This window comes from Moschus berezovskii, chromosome 7 (assembly GCF_049115385.1).
Source record: "Moschus berezovskii isolate FMDL1 chromosome 7, NW_MosBer_1.0, whole genome shotgun sequence".
Lineage (NCBI taxonomy): Eukaryota > Metazoa > Chordata > Mammalia > Artiodactyla > Moschidae > Moschus > Moschus berezovskii.
In genome coordinates, this window is record NC_142466.1 from 119,410,263 (window position 1) to 119,424,795 (window position 14,533).

Consider the following 14,533-nt stretch of genomic DNA (forward strand, 5'->3'; position numbering starts at 1 on the left):
GGCGCTGGTGCTGCTGGAACCTGCTCAGCTCCCTGCCTTTCCCCTCCCGGGTCCCTGCACGAGTTGGGTCCAGCAGGCCCAGCCTCGGGTTGCTCAGCTGTGTCTCCTGCCCCCCGGCCAGGTTACCACTACAATGACCTCGTGTCCCCGCAGTACCTGAGCCTGATTGCCAACCTGTCGGGCTGCACGGCCCACCGGCGCGTCAACAACTGCTCGGACATGTGCTTCCACCAGAAGTACCGCACGCACGATGGTACCTGCAACAACCTGCAGCACCCCATGTGGGGTGCCTCGCTCACCGCCTTCGAGCGCCTGCTCAAGGCCGTGTACGAGAACGGCTTCAACACGCCGCGTGGCATCGACCCGGGCCGGCGCTACCACGGGCACCCACTGCCCATGCCCCGCCTGGTGTCCACGGCCCTCATCGGCTCAGAGGTCATCACCCCAGACGAGCAGTTCACGCACATGCTCATGCAGTGGGGCCAGTTCCTGGACCACGACCTGGACTCCACGGTGGTGGCCCTGAGCCAGGCCCGCTTCTCTGATGGGCAGCACTGCAGCTCGGCCTGCAGCAACGACCCGCCGTGCTTCTCGGTGGCCCTGCCGCCCGACGACCCGCGGGCGCGCAGCGGGGCGCGCTGCATGTTCTTCGTGCGCTCCAGCCCCGTGTGCGGCAGCGGCATGACGTCGCTGCTCATGAACTCCGTGTACCCCCGCGAGCAGATCAACCAGCTCACGTCCTACATCGACGCCTCCAACGTGTACGGCAGCTCCGAGCACGAGGCCCGCGCGGTCCGCGACCTGGCCAGCCAGCGCGGGCTGCTGCGCCAGGGCGTCGTGCAGCGCTCCGGCAAGCCGCTGCTGCCCTTCGCCGCCGGGCCGCCCACCGAGTGCATGCGAGGTGAGCACGAGAGCCCCATCCCCTGCTTCCTGGCGGGCGACCACCGCGCCAACGAGCAGCTGGGCCTCACCAGCATGCACACGCTCTGGTTCCGCGAGCACAACCGCGTGGCCGCCGCGCTGCTGGCGCTGAACCCGCACTGGGACGGCGACACGGTCTACCACGAGGCCCGCAAGCTGGTGGGCGCCCAGATGCAGCACATCACCTACCAGCACTGGCTGCCCAAGGTGCTGGGTGAGGCGGGCGTGAAGATGCTGGGCGAGTACCGCGGCTATGACCCGGGCGTCAACGCCGGCATCGTCAACGCCTTCGCCACGGCCGCCTTCCGCTTCGGCCACACGCTCATCAACCCCGTGCTGCAGCGGCTGGATGAGGACTTCCGGCCACTGGCGCTGGGCCACGTGCCTCTGCACAAGGCCTTCTTCTCCCCCTTCCGCATCGTCAATGAGGGCGGCATCGACCCTCTGCTCCGCGGCCTGTTTGGCGTGCCCGGCAAGATGCGCGTGCCGTCCCAGCTGCTCAACACGGAGCTCACCGAGAGGCTCTTCTCCATGGCACACACGGTGGCGCTGGACCTGGCTGCCATCAACATCCAGCGCGGCCGCGACCACGGCATCCCGCCCTACCACGAGTACCGTGTCTATTGCAACCTGTCGGCTGCCCACACCTTCGAGGACCTGAAGAACGAGATCAAGAGCCCCGAGATCCGGGAGAAGCTGCAGCGGTGGGTGTGGGGGCCGCGGGGGTAGGGCCGAGCTCTCGGGAGCTGAGGTTCCGTCTGTGCCGGCTGAGCCCGGGAGGTGGGGTGCAGTCTGGAGTTTAGAGAAAGGAGGCCGCTGAGTGCAACTGCTGAGTGTGCTGCTGAGTGTGGCTGCTGAGTGTGGCCCTGGAGCCCAAGCAGTGGCCCCAGTGCCACAGGACGGTGAGTCCTGAGCCCTGACATGTGTCCACATCCCCCGGGTCCCTGCCCTGCAGGCACAGCTTCAACCCTTCCCAGGAGAGACGTCCTTGGACTGGGGGGACAGAGGTGTGAGGAGACCCGCCACATGGGGCAGGGGCCCCGGGAAGCCCTGGACAGCCCATCCTCCCAGGGGCAAAGCAGCAGCTGAGCTTGGGCTCATCAGGCCTGCTGAGAGGGGCTTCCCGCCACGCCAGCCTGCTCCCCAGATCCTGTGCGTCCAGACTGTGGGCTGACCGAGCTCTCGAGGCCCACGAGCCTCTCTCCTTGTATCCAGTGTACCCAGCTCTTCCATTCCTGTGTGTCATGACATTTATTCCGGAGTTTCTGAGCTGGGCTTCGGGGGAGCTGACCGCTCACAGGGACCCTCGGAGCCGCTGCTCAGCAGGTGCGGAGTTTCTGAGCTGGGCTTCGGGGGAGCTGACCGCTCACAGGGACCCTCGGAGCCGCTGCTCAGCGGGTGCGGAGTTTCTGAGCTGGGCTTCGGGGGAGCTGACCGCTCACAGGGACCCTCGGAGCCGCTGCTCAGCGGGTGCGGAGTTTCTGAGCTGGGCTTCGGGGGAGCTGACCGCTCACAGGGACCCTCGGAGCCGCTGCTCAGCGGGTGTGGAGTGTCTGAGCTGGGCTTCGGGGGAGCTGACCACTCACAGGGACCCTCGGAGCCGCTGCTCAGCGGGTGCGGAGTTTCTGAGCTGGGCTTCGGGGGAGCTGACCGCTCACAGGGACCCTCGGAGCCGCTGCTCAGCGGGTGTGGAGTGTCTGAGCTGGGCTTCGGGGGAGCTGACCGCTCACAGGGACCCTCGGAGCCGCTGGTCGGCGGGTCACTGCACGTGCAGTAGCTCCTGTTGTTGGAAGCGTTGTTCTAGAAAGAGAAGCGGTACTTTCTTGTGAAGGCTCATTGTCGGTGTGCTCCGGACCTTCCTGTTCTGCAGAAGGTGGGCCGCTGGCTCCTAAGTTAGGGGCTGAAACCCTGAGGCCCAGCTGTGCTCCCCTGGTGGGCCCGTGCCTTCTGGGGAAAGTGGCAGCCTACTCGTGGCTCACTGCGGGTTGTGAGTGAGCGTTGCCACCTGCTCAGTGCTACATGCTCAGTCTTGGTTTAAGTCACGGCGTCAGGTGGCCGGGTTCGTCGACGGACACCTCCTGTCCAGGACTTGCGTCCCAGGGCCGCTCAGCTCGGGTGTGGCTGGTCCGTGTCCTTCACACGTGAATGTCCTCTGCTGTTCTCGTCCAGAGGGACAAGGTCACTTCCCCAGTGTTTGTCCCTTGCCCAGCTTACATCACCACCGTGCAAAGGATCTGCTCTCCAGCGCTGCCCTGTTGGGGGTTGGGGGACCTGGGCCGAGTGCATGGCCCGCCCACACGGGGGTCCCATGTCCCCCCTCCCCTGTGTCAGGCCCGACTGAGAGTGGGGGTGACAGGGATGTCCAGGAGAGGCTATGCCGGACAGCAGGTCCCAGCCTCGGCCCACGAGCCCACCAGGGAAGGGAGGCCTCTGGACGGAGCTGCAGGAGCGAGAAGTCCCCGCTGTGTGGGTGGTGTCTGACCAGACCCATTCCCAGCAGCCTGGTGTGAGTGGAGAGCGCCCTGGGCTGGGGGCTGTGATCGGCCAGGTGCATTGTCTCTGTCTGGGTCTGTGCCGCCAGCGTGGGGGCCTCCCGTGCAGGCCGATTGTTCAGGTGGGGGCAGACAGAGGGGAACCCCACCTGGGAACGGGGTGTCTCCTCTGGGAAAAGCCCTCTCAGGCAGAGAACCAAACTCGCCTGGCTCTTCCTGACGATTTCCATCTGAACCAAAGTTCAGTGTGAAGGTCCTTGAACTTGGGGGCGGTGAGGGCGGCCTCACGCTGACCCCACTCCCGAGGTGAGCAGCTTGCAGATGGCCCTGCCCACTGTTGCCCACAGTCAGCATCCCGGGTCCGAGGAGGTGGAAGAGGTGTTTCAATTATAAGATGCGTAGGACTTGGAAGAATTTGACAAAAGAGCTTGTTCTTGACCATGTAAACCTCGCTGACTTAGTCTCTTGTACAGTGTCCATTAATAAGTGGTGTCCTCACGGGAAGCGCGTTTTCAGTGTTGGGTAGAATGCCAGCATCTTTGGAGTGTGTGTCTTCAGCCGTTTGTAGCTTCGTCTTCACGCCCATGTACGATAGGAACTGGGAAGGTTTACGCGAAGACCTCAGGTTGTCTCTGAGTCAACCGGGTCGGGAAGGTTTGGTTTTAGTTTCCCTTCCTGCGTTTTCTGGGCTTCTCTTAACTTTGTGTAATAAATATCTGTGTGTGTGTATTTTATCATGTGTGTATAAACAGGAAGCAGGAATGTTTCTTTAAAATACGACTGATAGATGTTTTAAAGAAAGAGCTGGATTGTCATTGTTAAATGAAGGTCTGAATTGCGTCAAATCGTGATGGAGAACAGCATGAGGCTTTTTCCATTCTTGCCATGCTCTCCACCACGTCAGGATGGCCGAGCAGTCCAGGGTGCTGGTTCAGGTCGCAGCCTTCCCTGGAGGCATGGGTTCAAGTCCCACTTCTGACAACACTTGTCTTGGGCTTCCCTGGTGGCTCAGTTGGTAACGAATCTCTCTGCCGTGTGGGAGTCAGTCCCAGGTTCATTCCCTGGGTCAGGAAGATCCCCTGGAGGAGGAAATGGAAACCCACTCCAGTGTCCTCATCTGGAGAATCCCGTGGGCAGAGGAGCCGGGAGGGCTACAGTCCATGGGGTGGCAAATAGTCAAGACACGGCTGAGCGGCTGAGCGACCGCCACCGCCTTCTTCCCGAGTCCGCTCACGAAGGAGGGGAGTCTCTCTGTCCTGCTGTCTCCCTGGGTCCTCTCCCTGTCTGTCTTTCTGTCTCTCTTGTCTTCTCAGAAGGGGACTGGTCCCATCGTGGGGGCTCTGCTCTTGTGCACTGGGAACCTCCTGTAGACCCCCTTAGACCCCTGCGTTAGGGCTTTAGCATACTGGTTTGGGGGAGGGTAGAAGAATTGTCTGGGCTTCCCCAGGTGGCTCAGCGGTAAAGAATCTGCCTTCAATGCAGGAGTTGCAGGAGACACGGGAAGTCGATCAGAAGGTGCAGAAGATACAGAAGTCGATCTCTGGGTCGGGAAGATCCCCTGGAGGAGGGCATGGCAACCCACTCCAGTATCCTTGCCTGGAGAATCCCAGGGACAGAGGAGCCTGGTGGGCTACAGTCCACGGGGTCGCAGAGGGTCGGACAGGACTAAAGCTACTAACTAGAGAAGGGAACGGCAACCTGCTCGTGTCCTTGCCTGGAGAATCCCAGGGACAGAGGAGCCTGCTGGGCCGCAGCCCATGGGGTCTCAGAGGGTCGGACACGACCGTACGCCTGGTGCTCCCTGGGCCCTGGCGCTGAGTCTGAGGCTCCACTTCATCTCACAGGCTGTACGGCTCCCCACTCAACATTGACCTGTTCCCGGCCCTCATGGTGGAGGACCTGGTGCCTGGCAGCCGCCTGGGACCCACCTTGATGTGTCTGCTCAGCACGCAGTTCAGGCGCCTTCGGGATGGGGACAGGTAAACTCCCGGGAGCTCAGCGGGTGCCCCATGCAGGGGTGTTTCCAGAAGGTGGCCCGCACTGGTGCAGCAGTGACCGCTGCTGATTTAGTGTGGACTCCTCAGCTCTGCTTTTCGGGTTGCTCAGAGCTCTGTCACCTAAGCACGTGACTCGCAGGTCTGCGTCGTGAGCGGAGCCGAGCGTGAGGAGAGTCTTAACCAGCTCCTGGGGCTGCGGCCTCGCCAGGCTCCCTCTGACCTCGATCTCGCCCCGGGGACGCAGGCTGTGGTACGAGAACCCGGGGGTCTTCACTCCTGCCCAGCTCACCCAGATCAAGCAGAGCTCGCTGGCCCGCATCGTGTGCGACAACGCCGACAACATCACGCGTGTGCAGAGGGACGTGTTCCGCGTGGCCGAGTTCCCGCACGGCTACAGCAGCTGCGACGAGATCCCCCGGGTGGACCTCCGGCTGTGGCAGGACTGCTGTGAAGGTGGGCTCGGGTTCCCGTCTGCGCCAGCGGGGGGCGGAGCGCGGGCCGGGGTCAGCACAGCAGGGCCAGCAGGCGGCCAGCCCTGAGCGTCCCCACTGGGCAATGCTGTGGAAGCTGGAGGTGGTGAGTGACTGTGATGAGTTTGTAAGGCCAAGAGATGGGAGTTAGTATGAGAGCTAAGATACTTAGTGAAAGAAATGGGGCAGAACATTAATGTGGTCAGTGCCCAGTTTTTCTGAAAGCCTCCCACACGTCTGTATTTGATCGCTTGCCTGTTCGTACCTGTGGGCTTCCCTGGAGGCTCAGTGGTAAAGAACCTGCCTGCAATGCAGGAGAGTCCGGTTGGATCCCTGGGTCGGGAAGATCCCCTGGAGAAGGGATAGGCTACCCACTCCAGTATTCTTGTCTGGAGAGTCCCATGGACAGAGGAGCCTGGTCTGGTGCCTGCCATCCATGAGTTGGACACACCTTGGTGACTGAACAATATATCCGAACCTTCAGGGAAAAGGCAAATAAGGAACATGTGAAAAGTGTGTCAGACATAAAGTGGATTTTTTAAATGTGTGCTGTGTGTCCTGAATGCCTGGAATAACTTATGGGAGCAGAGAGACATGCTGTAAACACTTCAGAGGAAGTGAGGGACGATGGCAGGTACCTGTGGCCTCTGGGAGCCCGAGGAGCCCGTTTCTGGATGTGCCATCCCGGCTGCTCAGGGGCCACTGTCCCCCCGCGAGTCTCCTGCTCCGCATCCTGGGTCGTGGGTAACCTTGACTGCACGGTCTCTTTTGAACGTAGTTTTGGCCGTATTCAAACTGTGATCAGAGACCCAGGGAATGCTGCAGCAGGGAAACCCTGAGAGCCCGTTCCTGTGGTGAGATCACGGAGCCGCAAGCCCAGGGTGACCCCACGGGTCACACAGCCATGGACGAGGTGGCCCCGAGCCCCAGCCCATGGCCTGCCATGCCGGTGGATGCAAGTGCAGGATCCAGTCTTCTGTCCCATGTCTTCTTCCTAAAGAAGTCCAGCCTAGGTTGCTCCCATTAGTCAGTCAGTCAGTCAGTTCAGTCGCTCAGTCGTGTCCGACTCTCCGCGACCCCATGAATCACAGCACGCCAGGCCTCCCTGTCCATCACCAACTCCCGGAGTTCACTCAAACTCATGTCCACAGAGTCGGTGATGCCATCCAGCCATCTCATTCTCCGTCGTCCCCTTCTCCTCCCGCCCCCAACCTTTCCCAGCATCAGAGTCTTTTCCAGTGAGTCAACTCATCGCATGAGGTGGCCAAAGTATTGCAGTTTCAGCTTTAGCATCAGTCCCTCCAATGAACATCCAGGATTGATCTCCTCTAGAATGGACTGGTTGGATCTCCTTGCAGTATAAGGGACTCTCAAGAGTCTTCTCCAACACCACAGTTCAAAAGCATCGATTCTTCGGCGGTCAGCCTTCTTCACAGTCCAACTCTCACATCCATACATGACCACGGGAAAAACCATTGCCTTGACTAGACGAACCTTGGTTGGCAAAGTAATGTCTCTGCTTTTTAATATACTATCAAGGTTGGTCATAACTTTCCTTCCAAGGAGCAAGCGTCTTTTAATTTCATGGCTGCAATCAGCATCTGCAGTGATTTTGGAGCCCAAAAAAACAAAGTCTGACACTGTTTCCACTGTTTTTCCATCTATTTCCCATGAAGTGATGGGACCAGATGCCATGATCTTTGTTTTCTGAATGTTGAGCTTCAAGCCAACCTTTTCACTCTCCTCTTTCACTTTCATCAAGAGGCTTTTGAGTTCCTCTTCACTTTCTGCCATAAGGGTAGTGTCATCTGCATATCTGAGGTTATTGATATTTCTCCCGGCAATCTTGATTCCAGCTTGTGCTTCTTCCAGCCCAGCGTTCCTCATGATGTACTCTGCATATAAGTTAAATAAGCAAAGTGACAATATACAACCTTGACGTACACCTTTTCCTATTTGGAACCAGTCTGTTGTTCCATGTCCAGTTCTAACAGTTGCTTCCTGACCTGCATACAGGTTTCTCAAGAGGCAGGTCAGGTGGTCTGGGATTCCCATCTCTTTCAGAATGTTCCACAGTTTATTGTGATCGACACAGTCAAAGGCTTTGACATAGTCAATAAAGCAGAAATAGATGTTTTTCTGAAACTCTCTTGCTTTCTCCATGATCCAGCGGATGTTGGCAATTTGATCTCTGGTGCCTCTGCCTTTTCTAAAACCTGCTTGAACATATGGGAGTTCACGGTTTATATACTGCTGAAGCCTGGCTTGGAGAATTTTGAGCATGACTTTACTAGCGTGTGAGATGAGTGCAATTGGTCTTAATTCACTGTTCTTTTCATTAGTAAGTATTGGAATCTGGGTTGATACACATTCTGTGCGTGCGGGTGTGATGTGAGTCTTGGTGGCTTCTCTCTGCACATATGTGATGTGCGTGTAATATACAATGTGCTAAATATATATGTATATAATGAATGTGATTTACAGTGTTGTAGAATTCACTTAAAGTTTGAAGTTTTGCTCTGTATATGCCCAAGTTTGCAAAGTATTTAATTCTTATTTTTATAGCTCTTGGGAACTTGGAATCTTGTTTTTCTTTCTTAAAAAAAATACTTTGATTTATTAAGATTGCAACAGTTTTCCACATATATGGCAAAGAATTTCATTTTTGTGTTTGCAGAAAGCAGTTCTATTTGAAAATCATAGGGAAAAGCCAGTTCTTTTTAGGTACAGAAACTCCATTTTCTGATAGCTTTACCAGACCCCCTATAGCTGTCGAGTAAGGAACGAATTCAGATTTGCTGTTTTTGCCCCCAAAACCAAGTCCTCTGCGAACCTGAACGCTGACCCAGACTTGTCCCCAGGCCTCTGCAGCAGGACGGGCAGCGATGTGGGTGCTTGACGCAGCTCTGACCTCCTTGCTTCTGGATTCCTCTCCTCTTAGCTATCCAAGGCATAGCCCTGAGGTGACACAACTTAAAAGAATTGCTTTGTGAGCTTTATCTGTTTTTCTTTTAGTTCGAAAGTCGTACCTAAAAAGTGGCAGGACAAAAAGAGTTCAGTCTGACAGGACCAGACGTCGACTGCTGTTGGCGTCTCGCTTCCCTGAGTGCGAAGGGGCCGCTTGACTCAGCCTCGAGCTGTGCCTCGGTCGAGTTTCTGTTTAATCCAAGTATGGAAGTAGCACACGTGGGAACCCAGCAGCTCCACCTGGGAACATCTTTTCTTTGGATCAGTGATGAGTTTCACCCTCTGTGGGCTGATGAGTCAGAGAGAGGAATCCACACCAGTGTGCCGTTTTGAAATAACTGTAGAAATTACTGAAATAAAGTCCCCTGGGTGGGGCAGGACGGCAGGTGTGTGCCCCACTCGGGGACTGGACTGTGCTGGGAGGAGCACGGGGGGCCACGGGTTCCAGGCCCCTCGCGCAGAGTACAGGGCGCCTCCGTCCCCTGTGATGTGAGCACCTCTTGTGTCCTTCGGGAGGGATGGTTCTTGCCCAGACGTCCTTGGTGTCCTCCGTGAGAGTCGCCAACCCTGACATGTGTACATTCTGCTCACAGACTGCAGGTCCCGGGGCCGGCTCAGCGCCTTCTCCTACCACTTCCGAGGCAGGCGGTCTCTCGGGTTCAGCTACCAGGAGGGTGAGCCCGCCAGGGAGACGGGGCCCGTGAAGGTGCCGAGGTACGACCCTCGGGCGCGCGGGATGCCCCACACGTCTGCCCGCCCATGCGCCTCACCCTGCAGCCCAGGAGCTGCAGCCAGCGGCTCCATCCCTGAGCGCCCCTTGCCTCTCCAAGCAGAGCCGGGAAGCCCCGGGTGCCTCCCAGCAACACCACGGACCTCTCCTTGGAGCAGCTGCAGGGGGCAGGGACCAGCGACTTCCGGGAGTTTGTCCTGGAGATGCAGAAGACCATCACGGACCTCAGGAAGCAGGTGGGCGGCTCTCCGTCCCCACACCACCCCGGCCCCCGGTCCCCCAGCCTCCTGTCCAGGCTGCGTGTCTCCCTCCGTGGCTGTGAGGAGAGTGTGTTCGGGTGGCCCTTTATCATCGGCCCTGGAGCCTCAGCGAGGCCACATTTCTCTCTCTGCTTTTGGCTTGGCTCCGGCCAGGCCTCACGGAGCTGCTCTTGGACTTCCAGTACTGAGGGTCCTTGGCCTAAGAAGGGGCACAGGGTCCCCTAGAATGCTGGCCAAAGTGGCCACGGAGCCCACACACCACGAGCAGCTCAAGGTCAGGGCCACGCAGAATTCAAGCCATGAGTCCTGCCCAGAGCTGCCCCTCCAGGGATGGCGGTTAGGCCCCTGCACCCAGAGGCACGGGGTTTGACAGAGGTCAGGTCCCCTTGGATGGCGGGGTGGGGGGCAGCTACACATCCAAAGGCAGGTCCTGGGCCCATCCCCGAGGTCTGCAGAGGGCGATGCCCCACCCCACCCCGGGGCACACACGGGGGTCTCGGTGCGCTCACGTAGCGGGAGTGGGGAGTGAGATGCCAGGCTGAGGAGTCTGCAAGTCTCCGGTCGTGCTGGGGGAGGTTTCGGAAGCTGGAACCTCCCGCCTCCGGGAGCCTCAGTCGTCAGCTCGGGGGATGCAGCGTCTTCTGTTCAGCCCCAAGTAGAGGCATGCTGGCCACTCCATAGCCGCTGTGTGTCTGCCCTGCGGCATCTCCTCTGCCCAGGGGGCCCTGGGTGCTGGGTGAGCGGGCCACAGGCAGGAGGAAGGGGTCAGGGAGGGCCTGGCCTAGCTCAGCACCCTGCGGGGTCAGGGCCTGGACAGGAAGCGCCCCCGTGCCTGGAGCCAGAGACAAACCCATGCGGGTCCCAAGCTGACCGCACGGGGTGTCCCAAGGACCCAGGCGTGGGGGCTGCACCCACCGTGGGGTTAGTGCCTGCCTCCAGGTGGCTGGACCCCTGACCCCCAAGAGGGGATGGAGGGCAGGGCGGGGCGTCAGACCACTCTGCTGACAGGTCAGGCTACCCAGGGTAGGAAGGAGGCAGGCGGGACAGCAAAAACCACCCCCAGCGCCTGTCCTGGACCTCAGTCTCAGTGGTCGGGTTGAGGAGGGGGTTCTCCCCTCTCAGGTGCCCCCGAGGGATCCGGGCCAGGGCTCTTTGGAGGGTCACGACCAGGGCCCAAGGGCCCCCAGGCTCCGTCAGCCTCAGCGCTGCCCCCAGCGGGGGCCGTGTGCCGTCAGGCTCCGGAGCGGTCCCAGCCCAGCACTGCTTTGAGCAGCCGCTGAGAACGTTTTTGTTGCCCAGTCCTGCATCCGCCTTCTCTTTGCTGCTGTCCGAGGGTCCTCTCCTCTTTACACACCGCTGCACCGCATTTCTGGCCCAGGCACTTCTGGCCTCAGACACGGGTGGCGGGGGCGTCAGGCGGTTGTCATGCAGGTTTGGGACGCGCTTGAAGCTCCAGGAGGGGCTTTGGGGTCTCTCAGCCCCATCGTCTCTCTTGGGCTTGGGGTCTCTCTCGTCCGTCCTGAGATGTCATCTCGAGTGACAGAGTGGGAGCGGGCGCTGAGCTGTGCCTGAGTGCCCGCGCATCTGCTTTGCTGCAGATAAAGAAACTCGAGTCTCGGCTCGGCACAGATTGCGTGGACGCTGACGGCAGCTCGCACGCGGACGGGGCTGAGTGGACGCAGGACCCCTGCACTGCCTGTGAATGCCGTGTGAGTGTGCGCCCGGGCGGGCCCCAGGAGTCAGAGCTCTCAGCTGCGGGGTCCCCTCCCTCTTCCCTCAGGAGCTGGGGCTCTCCCCCCAGAACCGTACAGGGACCCCGCTGCCCCTGGTCAGCGTGGGAGGGGTTGCTCCCTGTCTCGGAGCGAGTGGAGGGGGCGGGCCTGGTGGCGGGTGGAGTTGGGAGCCAGCTGGGGACGGGTCTGTCCCCTGGGCGGGCAGAGCAGCAGTCTGGCGTCCCTGCTGGTTGTCTAGTTTGGACACAGCCCTGCCAACCAGCTCCTCATAGCCAGTCTGGTCAGCATGCAGGATGTGATCCCCAGGGCGAGGCTGACAGCTGGGGGCAGCAGGGAGCCTCTGGAAGGAGCGGGGTGTCTGCTGTGGAGGGGAGTCAGCTGCCCTTTAACTCCAGAACCCCCCAGGCCAGCCCAGCGGGCTGGGCACACCCGGAGCGGCTCCTGGGGCTGATGGCTCCGTACTCTCCCCTCCAGGACGGGCAGGTCACCTGCTTCGTGGAGACTTGCCAGCCGGCTGACTGCCCAGCGCCCGCCAGGGTCAGTGGGGCCTGCTGTCCAATATGTCCGGGAGACTCCACGGGGAAGCAGCCCTGAGTGTCCGCGAGCCCGGAGCTTGTCCCGGCCCCCAGGAGCGAGGCCGGGATGCGGGGGCCACGGCTCAGGCCCGTGTGAGCTCGCCGTGGGGAGCCCCGGCCTGAGTGTCCAGCCGACCACGGGGCAGACACGTGTCCTGACTCCAGGTTAAGGTTTCTCAGGTTTCTATTTAAGTTTTTTAATGAAAAATTGGTGCTACTATTAAATTGCACAGTTCAATCATTTAGGCTCCTAATTGATTTCACCTAGTATCACCGTTTCTTCTCAACTGAAAGTTAGTCCCGCTGGGTCCCAGCGCCAGGAGCGTGCAGAGTGGAGCCGGCGGAGGAGGGACACAGGATTTGAAAGAGAATCCGTCCCTGGCAAACAGAACAGTCTGCACGGACGTGTGGCGGGAGCGCGGGCGGCCAGCGCCAGCCCCCGTGCCCCCTCCCTCGGCCACTGCAGCTCCGCGGGCCCCGCCGGAGTCCCCACCAGCATCGCCTACGGCCACGCCGGGCTTCGCCTGCCAGCGTCCACGGACGAGCCGCCACGCTCTCCATCCCCGTTCCGATGGGAGGAACGCAGGTGTCGGGGACTTTCTGACTTCAGCTTGTGAGAGTGCGTTCAAGAAAAGCAGCCGGTCCCTATACCTCATTCGTATCCCCGCCGCGTGTGATGTTTGATGAAATTTCACCCGTGTTTTAGCTTTAGATATGGCAGAAACAGCACGTCCACTCCGCTCAAGTTCTCGTAGGATTCAGTGAGAAACAACTTTCATACCTCATGGTCTCTGTATTTTTAATCGACCAGAACCTCCTGTTTGGTTCCAAATGCAAAGTGGTCTGTGTTCTGAGAAACAGGCCCCTGGGTCTCCTGCTAGGTTCTCAGACGTGAGCGTCCAGCGCCAGCTGGGCCCTGTGCTGGGCGCAGACATGGTGCCTGCCCGAGCTTCCTACGGGATACCCTCTGGGAACCTGGCCGCCTCGGTCCATGTGAGCAAGTCTGGAGCTGGTGGTACTGTGTGCAGCCCATCACGGGCGTGGGGGAGAGGCGGCAGGTCTCCAGGCGGCATCCAGTAGGTGCCAGGCACTTTGAAAGCCTGGATCCAGCCCAGCCCTCCTCCTCCCCGCAGCAGGAGACCCCAGTGCCTGCTGGGCCACATTCCAGCCAGGGGGCGGGCGGTGGCTTTACACACGGTCGGCTGGACTTCTGAGCGCACACCACTGGTGATCAGATCAGTACAAGCTCCAGTGTTCCTGGGCACAGGGCTTCTCTTCACATAGCAGGGCAGACTGGGTAAATAATCAGACCTTGGCACCCATCTCGGCAGACAGGAAATGGTTCACTTTGTCTGAGGTGGATGGTTATGTAAGTTGCTCAGGTATGAGATCCCACAGTCTGGAGCGTGTGAAGTCTGAAGGTGCCCGAGGTTGAGCGGTGGCCTCGTGCAGAGGACGTGGGGACTGGGGTGGCTTTGTCTAACCCGCCGGGTGGCCATCTGAGTCACCAGGAAGCTCTGCAGCTGAGGGTGGGCCGTCTGCGCCCTCCCGCGGCCCGCGCGGAGGACGCAGTGTGTACATGCTCACTGGCCCTTCTAACCAGATGTTTGCCGGCAGCAAGTGGCTTTCTTCTGTTCATTGTAATCAGCACGTCACCAAAGAGACATCTGCACTATGTAACGATGCCTTTCTTTTCCAATAAACGGGCCACGTTTCCAAAGAGTACGGGTCTTCCTTTCATGAACCGATCTAGGAGGCAGGTCCCCGAGGGGCTGAACCCTTCAGAGAAACCGGAAAGGGGAAGGGGAACTTGAGGGTATTCGAAGAGGACTCGACTCTCTTCCCTATGGCTGAGTGCTGTCCTGGGAACCGAGCTGGCCTCCTTGTTGAGAGTCTCGGGCGGGTCGGGGTGAGCTCCCAGGAGAAAGCTGCAGCCCCCACCCCACCCTCCGACGTTTCTGGCTCTGTGGCCAGAAATGCGTGGCTGTGGACAGCTGTGCAGCCCGTGGTGCCCTGGGCCCAGGTGGGATACAGGATGGGGTCCTGAAGGGACCTGGGAGTTACATGAGGGGTCTTTACAGGCGCATCGTGACCGTTCATGGAAATATCATGAGAAAAAATAGATCAGGGGAAGATTAAGGATCGAATATTTTTTAAAGTTGCCAAATCTTTCAAGAGCTTGTAGCAAGACCCTTGAACTTTCACAGTCGTGCTGAGTCCACGTCACTGATGGTCTCCTGCGGGTCTCGTGGGTCATGGAGGAAGGTGGGGAGAAGGACTCCGCTCTTTCTTCCAGTGACAGATGTCACGTGACATTTCTGTGTGAAGTGAAGACACTTCCCCGCATGTGCGCTTGGGTGTTTCAGGATCGCCAGGAGCCGGAGCCCC

General features: G+C 59.4%; 1 protein-coding gene across 3 annotated transcripts in view; it reads left to right on the forward strand.

The window, feature by feature from the left end:
* PXDN (peroxidasin) overlaps positions 1–13,867 on the forward strand; it is a 71,000-nt gene extending 57,133 nt beyond the window's left edge. For 2 of the 3 annotated variants that reach the window (XM_055427811.2, XM_055427810.2), the window contains 7 exons: positions 122–1,625; positions 5,258–5,392; positions 5,655–5,863; positions 9,441–9,561; positions 9,681–9,813; positions 11,436–11,546; positions 12,045–13,867. In XM_055427811.2, coding sequence (XP_055283786.2) covers positions 122–1,625; positions 5,258–5,392; positions 5,655–5,863; positions 9,441–9,561; positions 9,681–9,813; positions 11,436–11,546; positions 12,045–12,164 — 2,333 coding nt within the window. In that variant the 3' untranslated portion in view covers positions 12,165–13,867. Of the gene's footprint in view, positions 1–121; positions 1,626–5,257; positions 5,393–5,549; positions 5,864–9,440; positions 9,562–9,680; positions 9,814–11,435; positions 11,547–12,044 lie in introns of those variants that run through there. The other variant, XM_055427812.2, reaches the window with a different exon arrangement.
* Positions 13,868–14,533: the final 666 nt, after the last annotated feature.